Source organism: Talpa occidentalis, unplaced genomic scaffold (genome assembly GCF_014898055.3).
Source record: "Talpa occidentalis isolate TD23 unplaced genomic scaffold, MPIMG_talOcc4v2.1 talOcc4.12, whole genome shotgun sequence".
In the NCBI taxonomy this organism is placed as follows: domain Eukaryota; kingdom Metazoa; phylum Chordata; class Mammalia; order Eulipotyphla; family Talpidae; genus Talpa; species Talpa occidentalis.
The window spans coordinates 82836025-82852378 of NW_023601212.1; the positions used below are offsets into that span (position 1 = coordinate 82836025).

Genomic DNA, 16354 nt, shown 5'->3' on the forward strand with positions numbered 1-16354 from the left:
AAAAAATAATAAAAGAAAACAGGTGAACTTTATTTTCGCAAAACATTTTATTGAGTCTAGCATATCCAAAATATTATCATTTCAAACTGTAATCAATATAAAAGCCATTCAGGAGATTTCACATTTCCCTTCACTTATTCCTCGAAAGGCCAGGGGCAACTTACCCTCACAGCACTTAGCAATCGGGAGCACACACGTTTCCTGGCTTCTCAGCTGCTGTGGCCAGTGGCTACCATTTTGGGAGCATGGGGGCTAGAAACTCTCCCTTGCGCATTTCTCATGCATTCTTCTGAATTATGATGCCTGGAGGGGCACCACATCTGCCCAGTTGTGTCCTCAGAGGTCTATGTAAAAGATCCTGCCAAGGGAATACCCTCGGTGGGCTCCCCAGTCATAAGCCAACTTTGCCTGCACGGGGCCCCCTACCCTTAACCCACCACTGATGGACTTGGAGGGCCAGATCCCAAGCAACCACTCTAAGGATAGGAAATGTGGGGTGACCCTCTTCACCAGGTGCAGAAGTGTCTAACACCTATCAAATTTCTCTCTGGAAGAACTGGCACTTGTTATTGAATGGAGTGGTGAATGGTGGGAGCACATGCAAAACCTTCACAGAGAAGCAGAAATAGCACTACAGAATCCTACTTACAATTACTTCTACACTGTCCTGCTGAGCAACTTTTTGGGGGGATGAGGATGGGAGAGAGGTGTTTCTGTGGAGCAGACCTTCAGGCTAAGAGTCTTACTTTCCTCATTTCTAAGTCTATTCTTACAAAATGCTCTGCATTTCTTGAAGTAACACGTGAGTTTCAGTATCTCACCACCCCATGGACGTGGTCCCTTTTAAGCCCCCCAAAAACCCTAAGTCCATTTTACAGCAGAGGAAAGGGAGGCCCCCCAGGCCAAAGAGCTTGCTCAAGGGTACTGTAACAGTGGAGTAGCCCCTGCCCACACCCTTCACTGTCCTTCCACGCTGCTCTGACTTCACTTTGTATCTTAAGAAACTCAGTTTACTTCTGGAACCAGGTGAGGACTGGGCTTATGCAATAGCATCTCCTGTTATCACCAGAAGATTGGCTACTGAACAAATGTATGGGATACCAACAGCCACTTCAACTCTCCTCCTGGTATGTATGCTCTAGAACTACTTAATTGGGCTGGCATGTGTAACCACCAGGGTACTGCAGAAATGGCAGAGGCAGGCTTCTGCAGTAAGGCCATGAAAGTCCTCACAGCCCTCTTCCAACCTCTGGGATTCCTCCCTCTGGGGGCCGCCAGCTGCCATGTTGTGAAGATGTTATAGAGAGAGGTCATGAGACTAATAAGGAACTGAGGCCTCCTGCCAGTAACAGCACCCACTAGCCTGATGTGAGCTCCCTGCCTTGGGGGGGTGAGGCACAGACTCCATGCTCAGAAAAACTTCCAGAAGATGCAGGCCCTGCCAGTATCTTGACACAACTTCAAAAGAGGTCGGTCTCCAGGCAAAACCACCCAGCTGAGTCATCCTTGAACTCCTGAACCACAGAAACTGTGAGGTGATACAGGTGCATTGTTTGAAGCCGCTACGTTTTTAAGCCATTGATCACACAGCAACAATGAGTAACCCATGGCACATCTTTTTCTAAAGGCCAGCTCCTCTGCCAGAGTCCTTCTTACTTGGACTTTGTTTTGAACAGGCTTCCAGTAGTGTAAAGATCAAACAGCTCTTTCCTGAACTGGTGTTTAAGAAATATGCATGAATTCTAAGTGACAAGGTGGTTGGGAGTTAGGCCCTCAAAGGAAAACAGGTTATCCTGTTCCAAGGGCTCCAAGAGCTCCTCTCTCTCAGGTCTAAAATGAGTAAGGTGTTTCCATAGATTACTCTGGGCATTTTTCTGTCTTTGTGGTGTCACAGAAGCCCAGTTGTTCCCCAGGGTGGTCAGAGATCTCATCACTGTGTGATGTGAGACTCTAGGGACCCAGGGAACAGGCAGGAAGCAGTACTGGGGACACAGGAAGGATCTCAGAAGGGCACAGAAACTGCAGGAAGTGACATTTAGTCAACAGGAAGAGGAAGGAGATGATAAGACAGAGCATGGTGTGGGGTCCCCAGTCATTTGCCAAATATGTATTGAGCTCCAGGTCCTTGAAGACTCTAGTGTGGACTAACCGCTTTCAACTTTGAGGTTTTGGCCTCCTCAGCCCCATCTGCCTGCCTTTGACTCAATCAGGACTCAGGTTGTGGGATTTCTAGAAGGATCCTGCCTTATAATGGAGCTGTATTCTGCACCTTGCACATACCAATCCCGAGCAAAAGTCCAAGCCAGGGCCTCCTCAGCTTAAGGCAAGGGGTGACCCCATCATCAATTCTTTGTGGTTCTTGTACAGCACATTGCTTGGTGTGATTCCCTGACATTGGGAGATGAAGGGGTGAAGGGCAGAGGTAGCCCAGGCACACCTCACCCCCAGGGCAGTATGGCCCAGTCCAACTTTCTGCAATGTTGTTCTGTATCGGCACGGATGAATGTTTAATTTAAATTTAATTAGAGTATAAATGTAAATAGCCAAATTCAGCTAGTAGTCTCTGACCACCACAAGCTTTCTAGAGATTTTTTTATTTTTTAACTTTAAATATGATTTACACAGAGTAAGAGTCATTGTTTTGGTATACATCTTTGCTACTTTTGACAAATACATAGTGTGATGATGACCATCACAATTACCACCCACCCCCCAAAAATTCCCACATGTCATTTTGTGGTTAACCTTTTCCCAGACCTCCTGCCCTTTCCAAGCACTCATCTGTTTCTGTCTCTATAGTTTTGCCTTTTCCAGAACATCCTATAATTGAAAGCACACACAATACATTTGGGATTCACCTGTGTTGTGTGTGGACACACCTTACTCCTTTTTATCACTGCATAATATTCCACCACCTGGCAGTACCTGGGTTTGTTATCCATTCCTCATTTGAGGTACATTTGGGTTGTTTCCAGTTTTGGGTGATTATGAAAAAAAGCCACCATTAATATTTCTCTACAGTTTTTTTTGTTAACACAAATTCTCATTTTACTAGGTTAAATACCTAGTACAGTCATGTGCATAAAGATGTGTCAGTCAATGACGGGTCACATATATAACAATGGGCCCCATAGGCTATAGAGTCTAGGTGTGTAGCAGGCGGTACCACCTGGGTTGTGTAACGACACTCTGTGATGCTTGCATAATGATGAAATGACCTAATGGCGCATTTCTCGGATTGTAACCACATCATTAAGTGACACATGATAATAAAGAAATTGTGGGTCATATTAAAAGTTAGTTGTACTTTATAGGAAACCAGCAAACTGTAATCCAAAGTGGCAGTACCAATCGCATCCAGTCCTCAACGTAGAGAGCTCACACTGTTGTTTTCTTTTAGCTATGTCAGCATATACCATTGGGGTCAACAATTACAGTTGAACATCTTTTTGTGTGCTTGTTTGTCATGCATATGTCTTCTCTGGCAAAGGAGCTGTTCACATGCTTTGTCTTTGTTTTTTAATGGATTCTCTTGATATTTTATTGCCTTTTTAACAGGGTCTTAATCATCACCGTCCAGCACAGTGTACTTTTCTTGTGAATGGCTCACTGCCTTGGAGTTAGTTCAGCTCCTTTTTTGTTTCCATGACTGGTTCCAGAGGATTCTATCAAGGGGAGAGCCTACTTGTCCTGGCTCCAAAATGTGGTTGAGGTACTTCTTGCAAGCTTTTAACTTCTACTTTTGTGAGTGAATGCTTTGTGGAACAGCTTTGGTGTGCTTTCTAGACCTGGAGATGAAGAGAGAATTGTTTTTCCTCTTTGGTTCTTTGGTGGTGTTTTATTAGCCCCTTTTTTGCCCTCTCCAGAGAAGCTGTTTAAGAAAAAAGGAGTCAGAAGGGATGAAATAGGTGTCCAGACTTGGCAAAGTCATGATGAGTTAGCCCTGTGAGCCCCTGGCATTACTATTATATGGGTTCTTGCTTCTTGGGAAAAGAATAGCCTAGGCTTGTCAGTTTATGCATAGTCTTTACACTGAATATTAAGTTAGGCCTGCAGGGCCTGAAAGCTCCATCAGTCAGACCTGTTATTAAAAAGAGAAACCTCCTCAGATGAGCCAGAGCAAAGGACCTTGAAGGTTGTATGCCGCTTTTTTTTTAATTAAAAAAAAAAGTGATAAAACAGACATAACATTTTCTATCTAAACTATTTTAAGTCTAGAGTTCAGGAGAGCTCAGCACATCCACAAAATGTGTGATCAACACCACCAGCCATCTTCCAAACCTTTTCATCTTGCAAAACTGAAACTCTATTCCCATTAAACTTATGCCCCATTCTCTGTCCCCATCTGCACAGCACCTGACAAACACCCTTCTACCATCTGTTTCCATGAATCAGTTTATTCCAGACCTCTCCTACAAGTGATTGTCTTTCTGCCTTTTTGTGAGCACTTGATTTCACTGAGCATAATGTCCTCAAGGTGCATCCACGATGTAGCACCTTGGAGGAATTTCCCTCCTTTTTAAGGCTGAATGATAGTCAACCGGGTGGACTTTTGGGTGGCTTCCACCTTTCAGCTGCTGTGAATAATGCTGCTAGGAACATGTGTGCACAAATATCCTTTCAAAACCCTGCTCTCAATTCTCTTGCGCATATGGCCAGAAATGAAGTTGCTGGATTATATGGTAATTTATCTTTAATTGTTCAAGGACCCTCTATACTGTTTTCCAGGGCGACTGCACCGACATTCCCACCAGCCATGTATGTACGTTTCTTTGCATGAGCTAAATCTTGTTTGAATCCCTCAAATTCTCTCCATCGCCTTCCTCCAGCCTCTCTCACCTGGTCTACTAGTATCCTAATTAGCCGCCCACTGTCTCTCTGACTCCTGCCAATTTAGCTCCATATCACAACCAGTGATTCTATTTCAAATGTGTGGGTCTGCATGCTGCCCTTCTGTGCACCCACCCCACAGCCCCCGTGGTTTTCCATTGCTCCTGGGATGAGATTCAAATCCTTATATGACCCAACATAGCCCTTTGCTCCTCCTTAGCCTCACCTGATTCAGCTGAGGTGGTCCTGCTTGCTCCCACCCACAGTGACCCACTGTCCTTTCTCAAAGGCACATGCCCCCTTCCTCAGCGCATGCTGTTCCTTGGCTGAAACAGCTTCCCCAGTCACTTCAGTGCAAGTGTCATTCCTCAGGGAAGCGATCCCCAACCCGCTTTTTACTGACCTCCTCCTTCTGTCAAACAGGGTTCTCTGCTTACAGCTTCTCACAAAAATGGGTTACTTGCGCCCCCTCAACACTTACCTCTATTTGTACCTACACATTCACTCATGTGGTGATTGGGCTAATATCTAGTTCAGCCCCAGGCTGGAACGTGGGTGAGCAGAGGTTTCCCACCCTCGGCTGCCCGCAGCTCCCTGCAGTCACAGGTCACCTTGCAACGGAGCCTCGCGGGGCCGGGACAGGGGTAATTTGATGTTTCTTAGTATGTGCACTTGGCTCACGTGTGCATCTCCCAGTAGAGACAAGCTCCCCAGGGAGGGGCTGTGTCTAGAATCATCGCCCTCGCTTCCAGGGCCCCGGGCCGAAGGGGCGACGCTTCGCCGGTGCTGACGCCCCAGGGCGCCTGACCCACTCGGGGTTTTCAGGGAAGGTTTGCCCCAAGCGCCCGCCCTCAGCCTGCAAGGGATGCGCAGCGCTCGCGCGGTGCCTGTGCAGCTCTCGGCTATGCTCTCCCGGGTTTGTTGAGTGACTGAGTGACCAGTCACGGCAGGAAAACCCAGCCTGGCGCTTTGCCTAGAGCTGGTGGGGGGCGCGGGTCGGGTCGGGAGACGGGGGTTGTCTGCCCTTTTCTCCGGTGACTCACGACCAAAACTTTCCGGTTGAACATTTCGGGGTTCCCCTTCCCCGCCCCCCAGAACGTAGGGAAGTCAGCGCACAGTCGGGGGCAGCGGCCGGAGCCCCCGCCTCGCGGGCGCGGGGAGGCCGCGGGGACCAGCCCCCTCCGGGCCGGGCGCGCCCGCACCCCGCACCCCTCACGCAGGCCGCCCCGGGCGCGGAGCCCCCCCTCGGGCGGGCACCCCGCCTCCTCGGCGCGCCCCGGCGAGGCTCCCGCCCCCCCCCGAGGGCTCGGGGCGCAGCCGGAGCCCCGCCCGCGCGCGCGCGCACCCCGAGTCTGCGCGAGCCCCGCGGCCGGGCGCCCGGGCGCCGCTCCCCGCGCTCCGCTCCGCGCCGGCGCGATCCGGCCCGGGATTCCGCGGCGCCCCGCCCCGCGCCGCCCCGCCCCCGCCGCCGCGCCGCCGCGGAGGCCGCCCGAGCTGCGCGAACATGGCCGAAGTCGGCGAGGACAGCGGGGCCCGCGCCCTCCTGGCGCTGCGCTCGGCGCCCTGCAGCCCCGTGCTGTGCGCCGCGGCCGCCGCGGCCGCCGCCTTCCCCGCCGCCGCCGCGCCCGCCGCGCCGCCGCCGCCGCCGCCCGGGCCCGCCGCCCCGTCGCCGCCGCCGCCCGCCCAGCCCCCGCCGCCGCCGCCGCCGCCGCCGCCGCCGCCGCCGCCCGGCGCGGCCGCCGCGGGCCCGGGGGGCGCCGAGGCCGAGGCGGGCGGCGCGGGCGGCGCGGCGGGCGAGGCCCTGGTGGCCGCCGCGGCCGCCTCGGTGCGCCGCAGCCCCGGGCCCGCGCTGGCGCGCCTGGAGGGCCGCGAGTTCGAGTTCCTCATGCGCCAGCCCAGCGTCACCATCGGCCGCAACTCGTCGCAGGGCTCGGTGGACCTGAGCATGGGCCTGTCGAGCTTCATCTCGCGGCGCCACCTGCAGCTCAGCTTCCAGGAGCCGCACTTCTACCTGCGCTGCCTCGGCAAGAACGGCGTCTTCGTGGACGGGGCCTTCCAGCGCCGCGGCGCGCCCGCCCTGCAGCTGCCCCGCCAGTGAGTGTCGCGCCCGCCCCGGCGTGGGGACCCCGGCCCCCCCCGCCCGCGCCGCCCGGCCCGCCCCTCCCTCCACCCCGGGCCCGGGGCCGCCCCCCGCGCCCCGCGCCCGCGACGGGGCTCGCTGCGGGCGGTGGTGCTCGGGGAGCGGGGGGTCCCCCCCCAGCGCCAGTCTCCCCGAAGACCGGAGCCCCTCAGGTGGGGCCGGGCCTGAAGGACAGTGTCTTGGGCTGGAGGGACGGGTCGGGAGGACGCCCTCCTGGCGCCTTGGACAGCTTCGCGAGGGGTTGGGGCGGCCAGGACGCCCCGGGGCGGAGGGGCAGGTAGTGGGGGGCCAGGACGCCCCGGGGTGGAGGGGCAGGTGGTGGAGCGGCCGGGATTCACCCGGGTAGAGGGTGCCCGGACGGCCCTGGGGTGGGGGCTGCGGATGCCTGGGTGACCCGCCGTGTGCTCCCTTCCTCCCGCCTCGCTCCCTGCCCTTTCGTCCGTTCCCACAGCTCCTCTGCTCGGGCTCCCCTGCCCCAGAGATTCCTGCTTTCTCAGGATCTGTTGATCAGGAGAAAGCCTGTTTAATTACTCATTTCCTCTTCAGGCACTTTCTTTTTCTGTTTAGTAATTGCCTTTAACTCCTCACTGGTGTTTATGTTTCTCCAGTGTGCTTTGCCTTCCTCCTTGTTTGACGGTCTAATTACTCCCTCTTTTATAAGTGCCCCGAGTCCAGGGAAATTTTGCTGGGGTAATTCCCAGGGCCCATCGTTTGCTTCCGTAAACTTCTCTCCCAAGATCTAGGGTCTTGGCATATTGGATTGTAAATTTTGTGTTGAATAATTTTCAAGCACAACATCAACAATGAATGACTCATTTCTACCTAGGGTGTGAGAGCGGGAGTATACCTCTATTTTCCAAGCATGAAAGGCATGCGTGTCTGTGAAATCAGGTATCCGTGAATAACAAAGTTGTTCTGCCCGAACCCGTGGTTCTTTTTACTCGGTTCTGTTTTATCCATAAACCCCGCTCTTGCCATCCTGGGCCACTAAGTGCTTTTCTGGGCAATCACTTCTCTGTGAGAAAGTGACAGGTTAAATAGCTCCTTCCCCTCCCTGCCCTGTGGCTCTTTGGGACCTGTTCGGCTCACACACCTTGATATGGTTCAGGTTCTGAGTGCTTCCATTAACATCCTGTTTTCAGAGAAGAGGGCCTACCTGAATCTGGGCTGAGACTTTCCCACTAGTATTTTCTCTGACTCAAGGGGAAGAACTCTTAGTCCTTGGAATCCTCAGGTCATCGACTGAATTGGCTTGTCTCAGTTCTGTGGTTTATAAAGTGCTGCTGTTCAGCCGTTTGCAGCTTGATACTCCAAGGAACTTGCCTTCTTCTGGTGGGCGAATCCAGGCACACCGCCGTGTCCGGCAGCCTAAACATTTGCACTCCCTCTGGGTGGTGACTTGCCCCACTGTGGTGCCTGTCTCTGTTTGATTTAACTGCACCTCTGAGCAATATCCATGTAGCAGGGATATAGATTTTGTAAGAACAGATGTGCAGAAGGAGAAACATTAAGTGGATGTGTACATCTGCCCCCCTAGTGGAAGGTTGTTGGCCTCTGAAGACTGTCAAAGACGGTTGACAAATATGTTTCGTGGTTTGGGTGGTTTTATGTTCTTTTTATTTTACGTTGCTTCAGTTTTGGTTTTTAAATTTTATTGCTATGGCAGTGGTCTATATATAACATTGTAAAGGTTTCAGGTGTATGGCATTATATACAGCATCTGTATATACTACATTGTGGTCACCAAGAGGCTAGTTCCCATCCGCCTCTTACAGTCGACCCCTTCACCTGATTTACCTGCTGTCTCCCATCCGGGTTCTCTTGGTAATTACCATTTGGTTCTCAATCTAAGTTTGTTTTTGTTTTGTTTGTTCATTTGTTTCTTTATCTTCCACACGAATGAAATCCTCCTTCCTCTATCTGACATTTCATGTAGCATAATACCCTCTGGGTCTGTCCATGTTGTGCAAATCCAGATTTTCATCATTTATTTTTATAGCTGAGTGTATTCCATTGTGTATATATACAACGTCGTCTTTATCCATTCAGCTGTCAGTGGGCATTTAGGTTGTTTCCTACCTTGCTCCTATGAGTAGTGCCAGAGAAAACAGAGAGGTGCAGGTACCCCTTTGAACTCATGTTTTTGTGTTCTTTGGGTGTATAACCAATGATGGAATAGCTGGAGAAGGTATTTGTAAATCATTTACCCATCAAGGAGTTAATATCCAAAATATATCAATAACTCATACAACTCTTTTTATTTTAGAAAACTTAGACCTAGGAGGTCGCAGATACAAACTGTGAAGTTAGATGAAGGTTCTTTGGCCTATCACATTCAAAGTTGTCAAGAAATTTTAATGAATTCAGAGCAAGTGTTCCAAAATGAAAAAGTCATTACTGACGCTAAAGGAACTGCAGTAATTAATATGTCTGTTTCCTCTCTGGCTTTGGAGCACAGTTTTGCCATTAAGTTTTAAAGTTAAGAATTTCTTTACCATAAATTAATTTTTTTTCTCTGTATTGGAATTTTGTGAACCTGAATATGCTTGTGTTTAGTGCGCTGCAGTTACATGGGACTAGGAGCTTTTTTTGCATTGTGTGGCGTATAGACACCTCTCGGCATGGGTGACATCCACATGGAGCGACCCTGGCATGCACCCACTACACTCCCCAAAACAGCTGCCACGGTGCCAGTCCCCCCTTTCCTGCTCCAGAAAGCTTGTGCTTAAGAGGGATATCAGAAGCTGCCCCCGTCTGTTATTAGAAATGCATGTTTCCAAATCCTAAATGTTTGTAGTTATTGCTAGGGAAAAAATTCCTTGCGCCACATACGACTTAGTGCTGATGGGAACATAGTGTGGTGTTGTGGCACTGCTCAGCAATGCCCTGGAGGTCCCAGCCTAAGGAAATTCAGGCTTCACTGTCCACTCTTCAGGTAGCCCCTTGTGTACGGGCTCCAGTGTTTCTTCTAGTACTTCAGCTGTGCTCTGGGGCCAACGTTTTACTTTTAATAGGAAATACAACCCTCTGGCTGGAGGTAGGTGTGTACACAAAATTGTGTTTGTAGAAGGCACACACTAATGGCTAAATGAATTTGCAGCTTCCTTGAGGAAAAGCAGTGTCACTGATTGAGCTTGCTTTCGTGAAGTCAGCGTGTGGGGCAGCACGTGGGCAGCCCTGTGGTTGGAAGGGTGGGTGTGGTTTGTGTGTGTGACTGTAGTTCTTTATACTATTAAGTTTGGAATTTGAATTAGATGTGTGTGAACTAAAAAACAGACAACCCATGCACAGTCCCTTAGTTACTTTTCTCTCTTTTTTTTTTTTTTTTTTTTTGCAAATTTCTTTGCTAATACTTTTGTAATAAACCTGAACTCCTTGAATAATGATAGTAAAAATAAGACTTCTGTTTGTGGTAGCTCTTGTGAGTGGTAAGAATTATGGGATTGTTTTTCTTTTTCCTTTTTGCATCCTCGTGTTTTCCAAATTTTTCTGCACTGAGTGTGGCTCCTTTTTTTCATTTTTTCAAACACAGAAAATTTCAAACATAAAGAATAGTGAACTTCCATGTCCCCGCCAGCCAGGGTCAGTAGTTATGTTATGGCCACGCTTGTTTTATCTTCATCCCAAGTAATCCCCCCCCTCCCCCGCTTATTTGAAAGCAGGTCACAAATGTCATATCATTTTGTCTGTCAATATTTCAATAAAAGATAGACTCTTAAAAAAAAAAAAGGCCTAACCACAATGTCGTTATCATACCTAAAACGTTAATAATTTCTTGCTATCTTTAAATACCCAGCCTGTGATCAGATTTCCCTTATTGTCTCATGATTTTTTTTTTTTCCTTTCTTAGGGTGTATTTATTTGAATCAGGAACCAAATCAGGTGCAGACATGCAATTGGTTGCTATGTTTCCCAGTCTCTCTTATTTCTGTAGACTCCAGCTCTCTCCTTTTTCTTGCCGAGGGAGCAGGGTCCCTTGTTCTGTATAGTTTCCCACAGTCTGCTCTTATGACTTGGTTTCCCAAGTTCTCCATTTACTCTCTCTCTTCTCTGTCATTCCTGTGAATTGGTTGTTGGATGCAGAGCTCTGATCAGAGTTGGGTTTGATGTTTTTGTTTTTTTTTTTTTTTTTAACCAGAACTGCCTGATACGTGGGAGTGCGTGGGGGAACCATCAGGAAGCACAGATGTCTGTCTCTTAGCTGTGTGTGAGGGTCATTGCCTGGGTGCCTTACTTTTTCACCCCCTGGACTGGTGTTCACTTTGGCTGTCAGTAGCTATGTGTCGCCACGCTGACTGCTCTCCCCTCTAAAAGACACACTGTGAATGGTAGATGTAAAGGGCAACAACTTCTGCACATGGACCATGATAAAAATTAGTTGTCACCACCAAAGCATTTTATTGCATTGGTAGTTGTTTTAGGTCCTGTGAAATCATATAAACATAGTTTCTTGCTGCTATTCTAAAGATCTTTTTTTTTTTATGATTTTTTTTTTTTTTTTTTTTTTTATAGAGGCATGCTTTTATTTTATTTTATTTTACTTGTTTGTTTGTTTGTTTTATACATGCACTGGGTACAGTCAGAAGCGCGAGAGGGCGAGAGAATTCACCAGAGCCAGAGCGGGGAGCAGAGCAGGCAGAAGGACCGAAGTACACTGCTGAGGGGAGCAGCGGGCGGCAGGAGAGGTCTGCGCGCCATGCGGGACCCTCCTGTGGTGGCCGGGGAGCAGCCGGGGATCGAACCGGCGCCGCAGAGGTCACGGGCAGCTTCGCAACCTCTTGCTGCTATTCTAAATGAGGATTGAAGAATATCAAATGAGTTACTAGCCATCATACAGGTAGTTATCAGATTGAAATTAATTGCAAAATATCCTAGACTTAGTGAAGACAGCAGCTCTTTGCTGAATGCCCACTGTCTAATGTCCTGGCAATCACTGCGTTCCTTCTCTCTCTCTGCCTCCCCTAGTTCCGGGGAGCTTTAGGGTCTTTACCTGACCCAGGGCCTTGGTTATGGGGGATTGGTCCAGAGTGCACCTGGGTTTGCACTTAGGACTGGGTTTGCACTTGAGTGTTTCCTGTGGCTTGGCTAGAAGATGTGACCCTGAGCTGGTGCTGGTTCTGTCTCCATGTACACAGGCACATTGATGAGGGAGGAGGAGGATCTGGCAGGGATGTGGATGCGTGTGGTGCTGGAAGGCCATGGAAAGCACCATAGGACACATAGTCACTCAGGTCTGATTCATTGAGACCTGGACCAGGGGGCTGGGGTTACAGGGGAAGAGATTTGGCAAAAAGATCATCTGGAGAAAGAGGTGATCCAATTTGTTGGTGGTTGAGATAGGAGAGTCAGTTTGAATCTGGAAGCTGGAGAAATGGTAACTGCCATATAATGGACCTGGAGTTTTGGAGGGAGAAAGTTTTTGTGGAAGGAAATGGGGCATTTTCTCAATAAAGTGCTTTATTCTGGTTTTCTTGCTAGTTGGCAGTTATTGTGTATCATATATTTGTTAAAAGTTAGATTGTCATCTTGCTAAAAAACTTAATTTAAAAATGTGTATGGGAGTGTAGCAAATTAGAAACCGGTACATTGACTCTTGATAAAAGATGTGCCTTTTTGTAGTTCATTGTGAGTTCTTTTGGCTTATATTCATATGATAAAATTTATATAGTATTTTAAAAGTCAGTCCACGAGAAGGGTGCTATTTATCATGTTTATGTGTTGAATTAAATTTACAATAAATTTATGAAAGTGTCACTATTGAGGGAATAGATTGGTAGGTGCTAAAAGTATATTATGTAGAGTTTTAATGGTGTTCCTAGTACTTGAAAAAGACAGCTATGTTTAAAATTATGTGATGAAATGAAAGAAAGCATTTGATTTGGAGATACAGTAATTTACTATTTGCTGTTTTTGCATCTTGTGAATGTCAGGGAATAAACTTGCTAAATTAATGACAACTTGAATTACAGCAATGCCCCATTTCCATAATTACCCTACATTTAAAGTGTTTCATATTAAAATGAGAGGATTATATAAAATGCTTTTACTTTGATTTCCTGGAATAGGCCCCTGCATTGTGACTTGTTAGGAGATTCCTAGTTAATTTTCGCTGCTGCTATCACTTTCACCAGTTCTAGTTTTCTGGTAAAATGTTCCTGGTTGGTTAAAAAGGAAGAAAAGTGGCACCTGTGTGTGAACATCTTTCACTAAGGGTAAAGGGAAGCCAAGAAGGCAACTGCACTGAGCCGTGAGAGCAGTGTGTCCTGCCTGGTTATTTTGGGGACTTGTGGGGGCTGTTCCCCCCCAGCAGAATTTGTTCCACCTACTTCTAGACTATTGAGCGTGGTTTCCTTGGACATTCTGAAGACGAGTTAGAGAGGGTTTTACTTTACTTACACATAGCAGTTCCACCCTTAAATGGTGTACTGTTTGCAAATGTGTGGCTTATCTCACCTAAGAGTAAGAGAACAGAGATGGTTATTTTACACATGATTTGATTAAGAAGAAACTTTTTTGCCCTCAGTCATCTGTAACATGTTTAGCCATTTGTTTCCTCAGAGGACTCTCCTCCTCCCTGTCTGTGAGCTGAACTCTGACCTTGCGGCTGCTCTGCTCAAAAGGGCCCCTCTTCTTTAGCCAGGGTCCCAGCGTATCTAAAGATCTTCCCCAACCTGCTACCCTCCGCTTCAAGTACGTGGTTCTTTTCTACTCATTGGTGCTTTGGGCAACCCAATTACCTTGTTTTTCTAGCAGTTCTCAAATTTGGGGTGCTAGGGCCCTTTTATACCCTAATACATTACTGGAGACCCCAAAGAGCTTTTGTTTATGTGGGGTATATCTGTTAGCACTACCATATTAGAAATAGAACTGAATTTTTTTTAGGTATTAGTCTATTAAAAATAGTAATATTAAGCTTGTTTCAAAAACAACTTTTTTTAAAGATTTATTTACTTATGCATATAAGAACTGGGGTACAGATCAGAGGTGTGGGGGGTAAGAGGATTCACCACAGAGTGGGGAACAGAACAGGCAGGATGACTGAAATACACTGCTGAGGGGAGCAGCAGGCAAGACAGGAGAGGTCTGCTGTGCCATGTGGATAGCTCCCTGGCTGGGGATCGAAATCATACTTCAGTGGCTGTGGATTGCTTCATAGGTTGCGTCTTAACCCCTTGCACCACCAGGGAGGCCCCAAAAACAATTATTTGTGAAAAAATAACTGTTTTCCAAAACAAAATAATTTAGAATGGGTGTGTGTGTGTGTGTGTGTGTGTGTGTGTGTGTATACGTATGTATGTATATGTGTGTGTGTGTGTGTGTGTGTGTATATATATATTTTTTTTTTTGGTGAAAGTCTTCAATGCATGGCTTATGAGAAGACAGCTGAGATCTGAGTTTAGACTACCGGGATACTTTGTGTTGCTTAACTATGTGAAGAAAATCTAGCCTCATAATCCTATAGCTGGAAAAGGCACTATTCAGATGGTATCCCTTTGACACCTCATCAAAATTCAACAAGTACTAGTTTCTTAAAGGTTATTGCAATATAGAATCTGGAACTTCATCAGTGGATTTTTCATACAGTTACATTGAAATCCAGCACTTTTTCCTGCATTTTGAATAAATCTTTTACCCATGCATGGCTTTGTAACCTCATGCATTGGTCACTGGAAAATGTTTGATTGAGTCATGCAGCTATCAGTGCATCTTATTATACAAAGGAAAGTATATTTGCTCTGATGTTCAGCTGATAGTTGTATTTGTTATATAGTTATATTTGGTTCCCTTGAGCCCAACACATGAAGCTTTTTTTTTGTTTTGTTTTGTTTTTGTTTTTGTTTTTAAAGATTTAGTTATTAAAAAAATAAATATTTAGTTATTTATACAAGCACTGGGTACAGTCAGAAGCACGGGAGGGTGAGAGAATTCGCCAGAGCCAGAGCGGGGAGCAGAGCAGGGAGAAGGACCGAAGTACACTGCTGAGGGGAGCAGCAGGCAGCAGGAGAGGTCTGTACGCCATGTGGGACCCTCCGGGGGCCCCGGAGCAGCCGGGAATCGAAACAGTGCTGCAGAGGCTGCAGGCAGCTTCGCAACCCAGTGCTCAACTGCTGTGCCACCAGGGAGGCCCACAAGCTTTTTTTTGGAAACATAGAAATCTTTTAAAGGATAAGACTTTGTACTGTGGTTTTTAAAAATCTGCTTTGAAAGTTGAGTGACAGTATATTTTTATGGGAATGAAAAATCATAATTTAGCCATTGTCCTTAATTACTATCTTGTGACATACTTTGACTACAGTTAGTATATTTTGTATATTCAGTCAATGCTTAATTATTACAAATGGCACAAAACAGCTTGTCAACTATTTGTTATTTTCCCATAACCAGGCACATGGGCCTTTTCCCTTTCCAAACTGGTTCTCACAAAATGCCTGTTTCCCCCCCTTTGGCTACAGGTGCAGGGCCACCAAAAGAAAGAGCAAGGGGACAGGACTTGAAAAAGGGTGTAGTGCTGAGGCTTCCAGGAATGTCAGTGACTTGGTGCATTTGCATGGAAATACTCCTCCTTTCTAAGCACACTTTTAAAAAACTGTGCCACTTTGTTAAACATAAAAAGTCATTCTTTCCTCCCCAGTCTGATAGCTTCCACTCTTTCTTTCCCTCTTCTTTGTAAACCAGTGTTACACAAAAGATAAAACTAATCTGTCTGGAACTTTGGTGGTGGGTGCATTGTGGTGTATGCACACATGGAAGCTATACTCCCAAAAATGTGTGTATTGTTGTAAACCAGTGTTAATCAGTAACGTTATTAAAAAATAGAAAAACTATTCTGTCTACAAAGCCTTGCTTTTTGTGCTTTGTACCACAGATACTCTGGTTTGGGGAGGCAGCATACAGGATTAGAAATTAGTTTTATAGCTTTCCGTTGGAATTTTGTGCCAAATCTCTATGTAAGATGACTTGTTCTTTTGATCTAGCAGATCCATCAGAGCAGTTGCATGATGAGTAACTGGCTCCTGTTGTATTCATGAGCTGTGCATGATTCCAGGTCAGAGCCATGCTGAGCTGTGGTGGGGTTAGCTGTCCAAGAATCTTCCCAGAAGAAATGCAAATCAAAACCACATTGAGATACCACCTTACACCAGTAAGAATGGCACATAATAAAAAAAAAAAAGCAACAACAAATGTTGCGAGGATATGGTGAATAAGGAACTCTTCTACATTGCTGGTAGGGTGCAAACTCATCCAGCCACTATGGAAAACTGTCTGGAGGTTCCTCAGTCTACTAAAAATGGAGCTACCATATGACCCGGCAATTCCACTCCTAGGGATCTACCCAAAGGACACAAAAACATTGATTCAAAAGAACACCTGTACACCTATGTT

General features: G+C 47.2%; 1 protein-coding gene across 1 annotated transcript in view; it reads left to right on the top strand.

Annotated features, from left to right (window-relative positions):
* Positions 1-6334: 6334 nt before the first annotated feature.
* The window catches only part of FOXK1 (forkhead box K1), a 62899-nt gene continuing 52879 nt past the window's right edge, over positions 6335-16354 (top strand). Inside the window, exon 1 of the mRNA XM_037507057.2 lies at positions 6335-6924. Within this exon, the coding sequence (XP_037362954.1) occupies positions 6335-6924 (590 nt within the window). The remainder of the gene's footprint in view (positions 6925-16354) is intronic.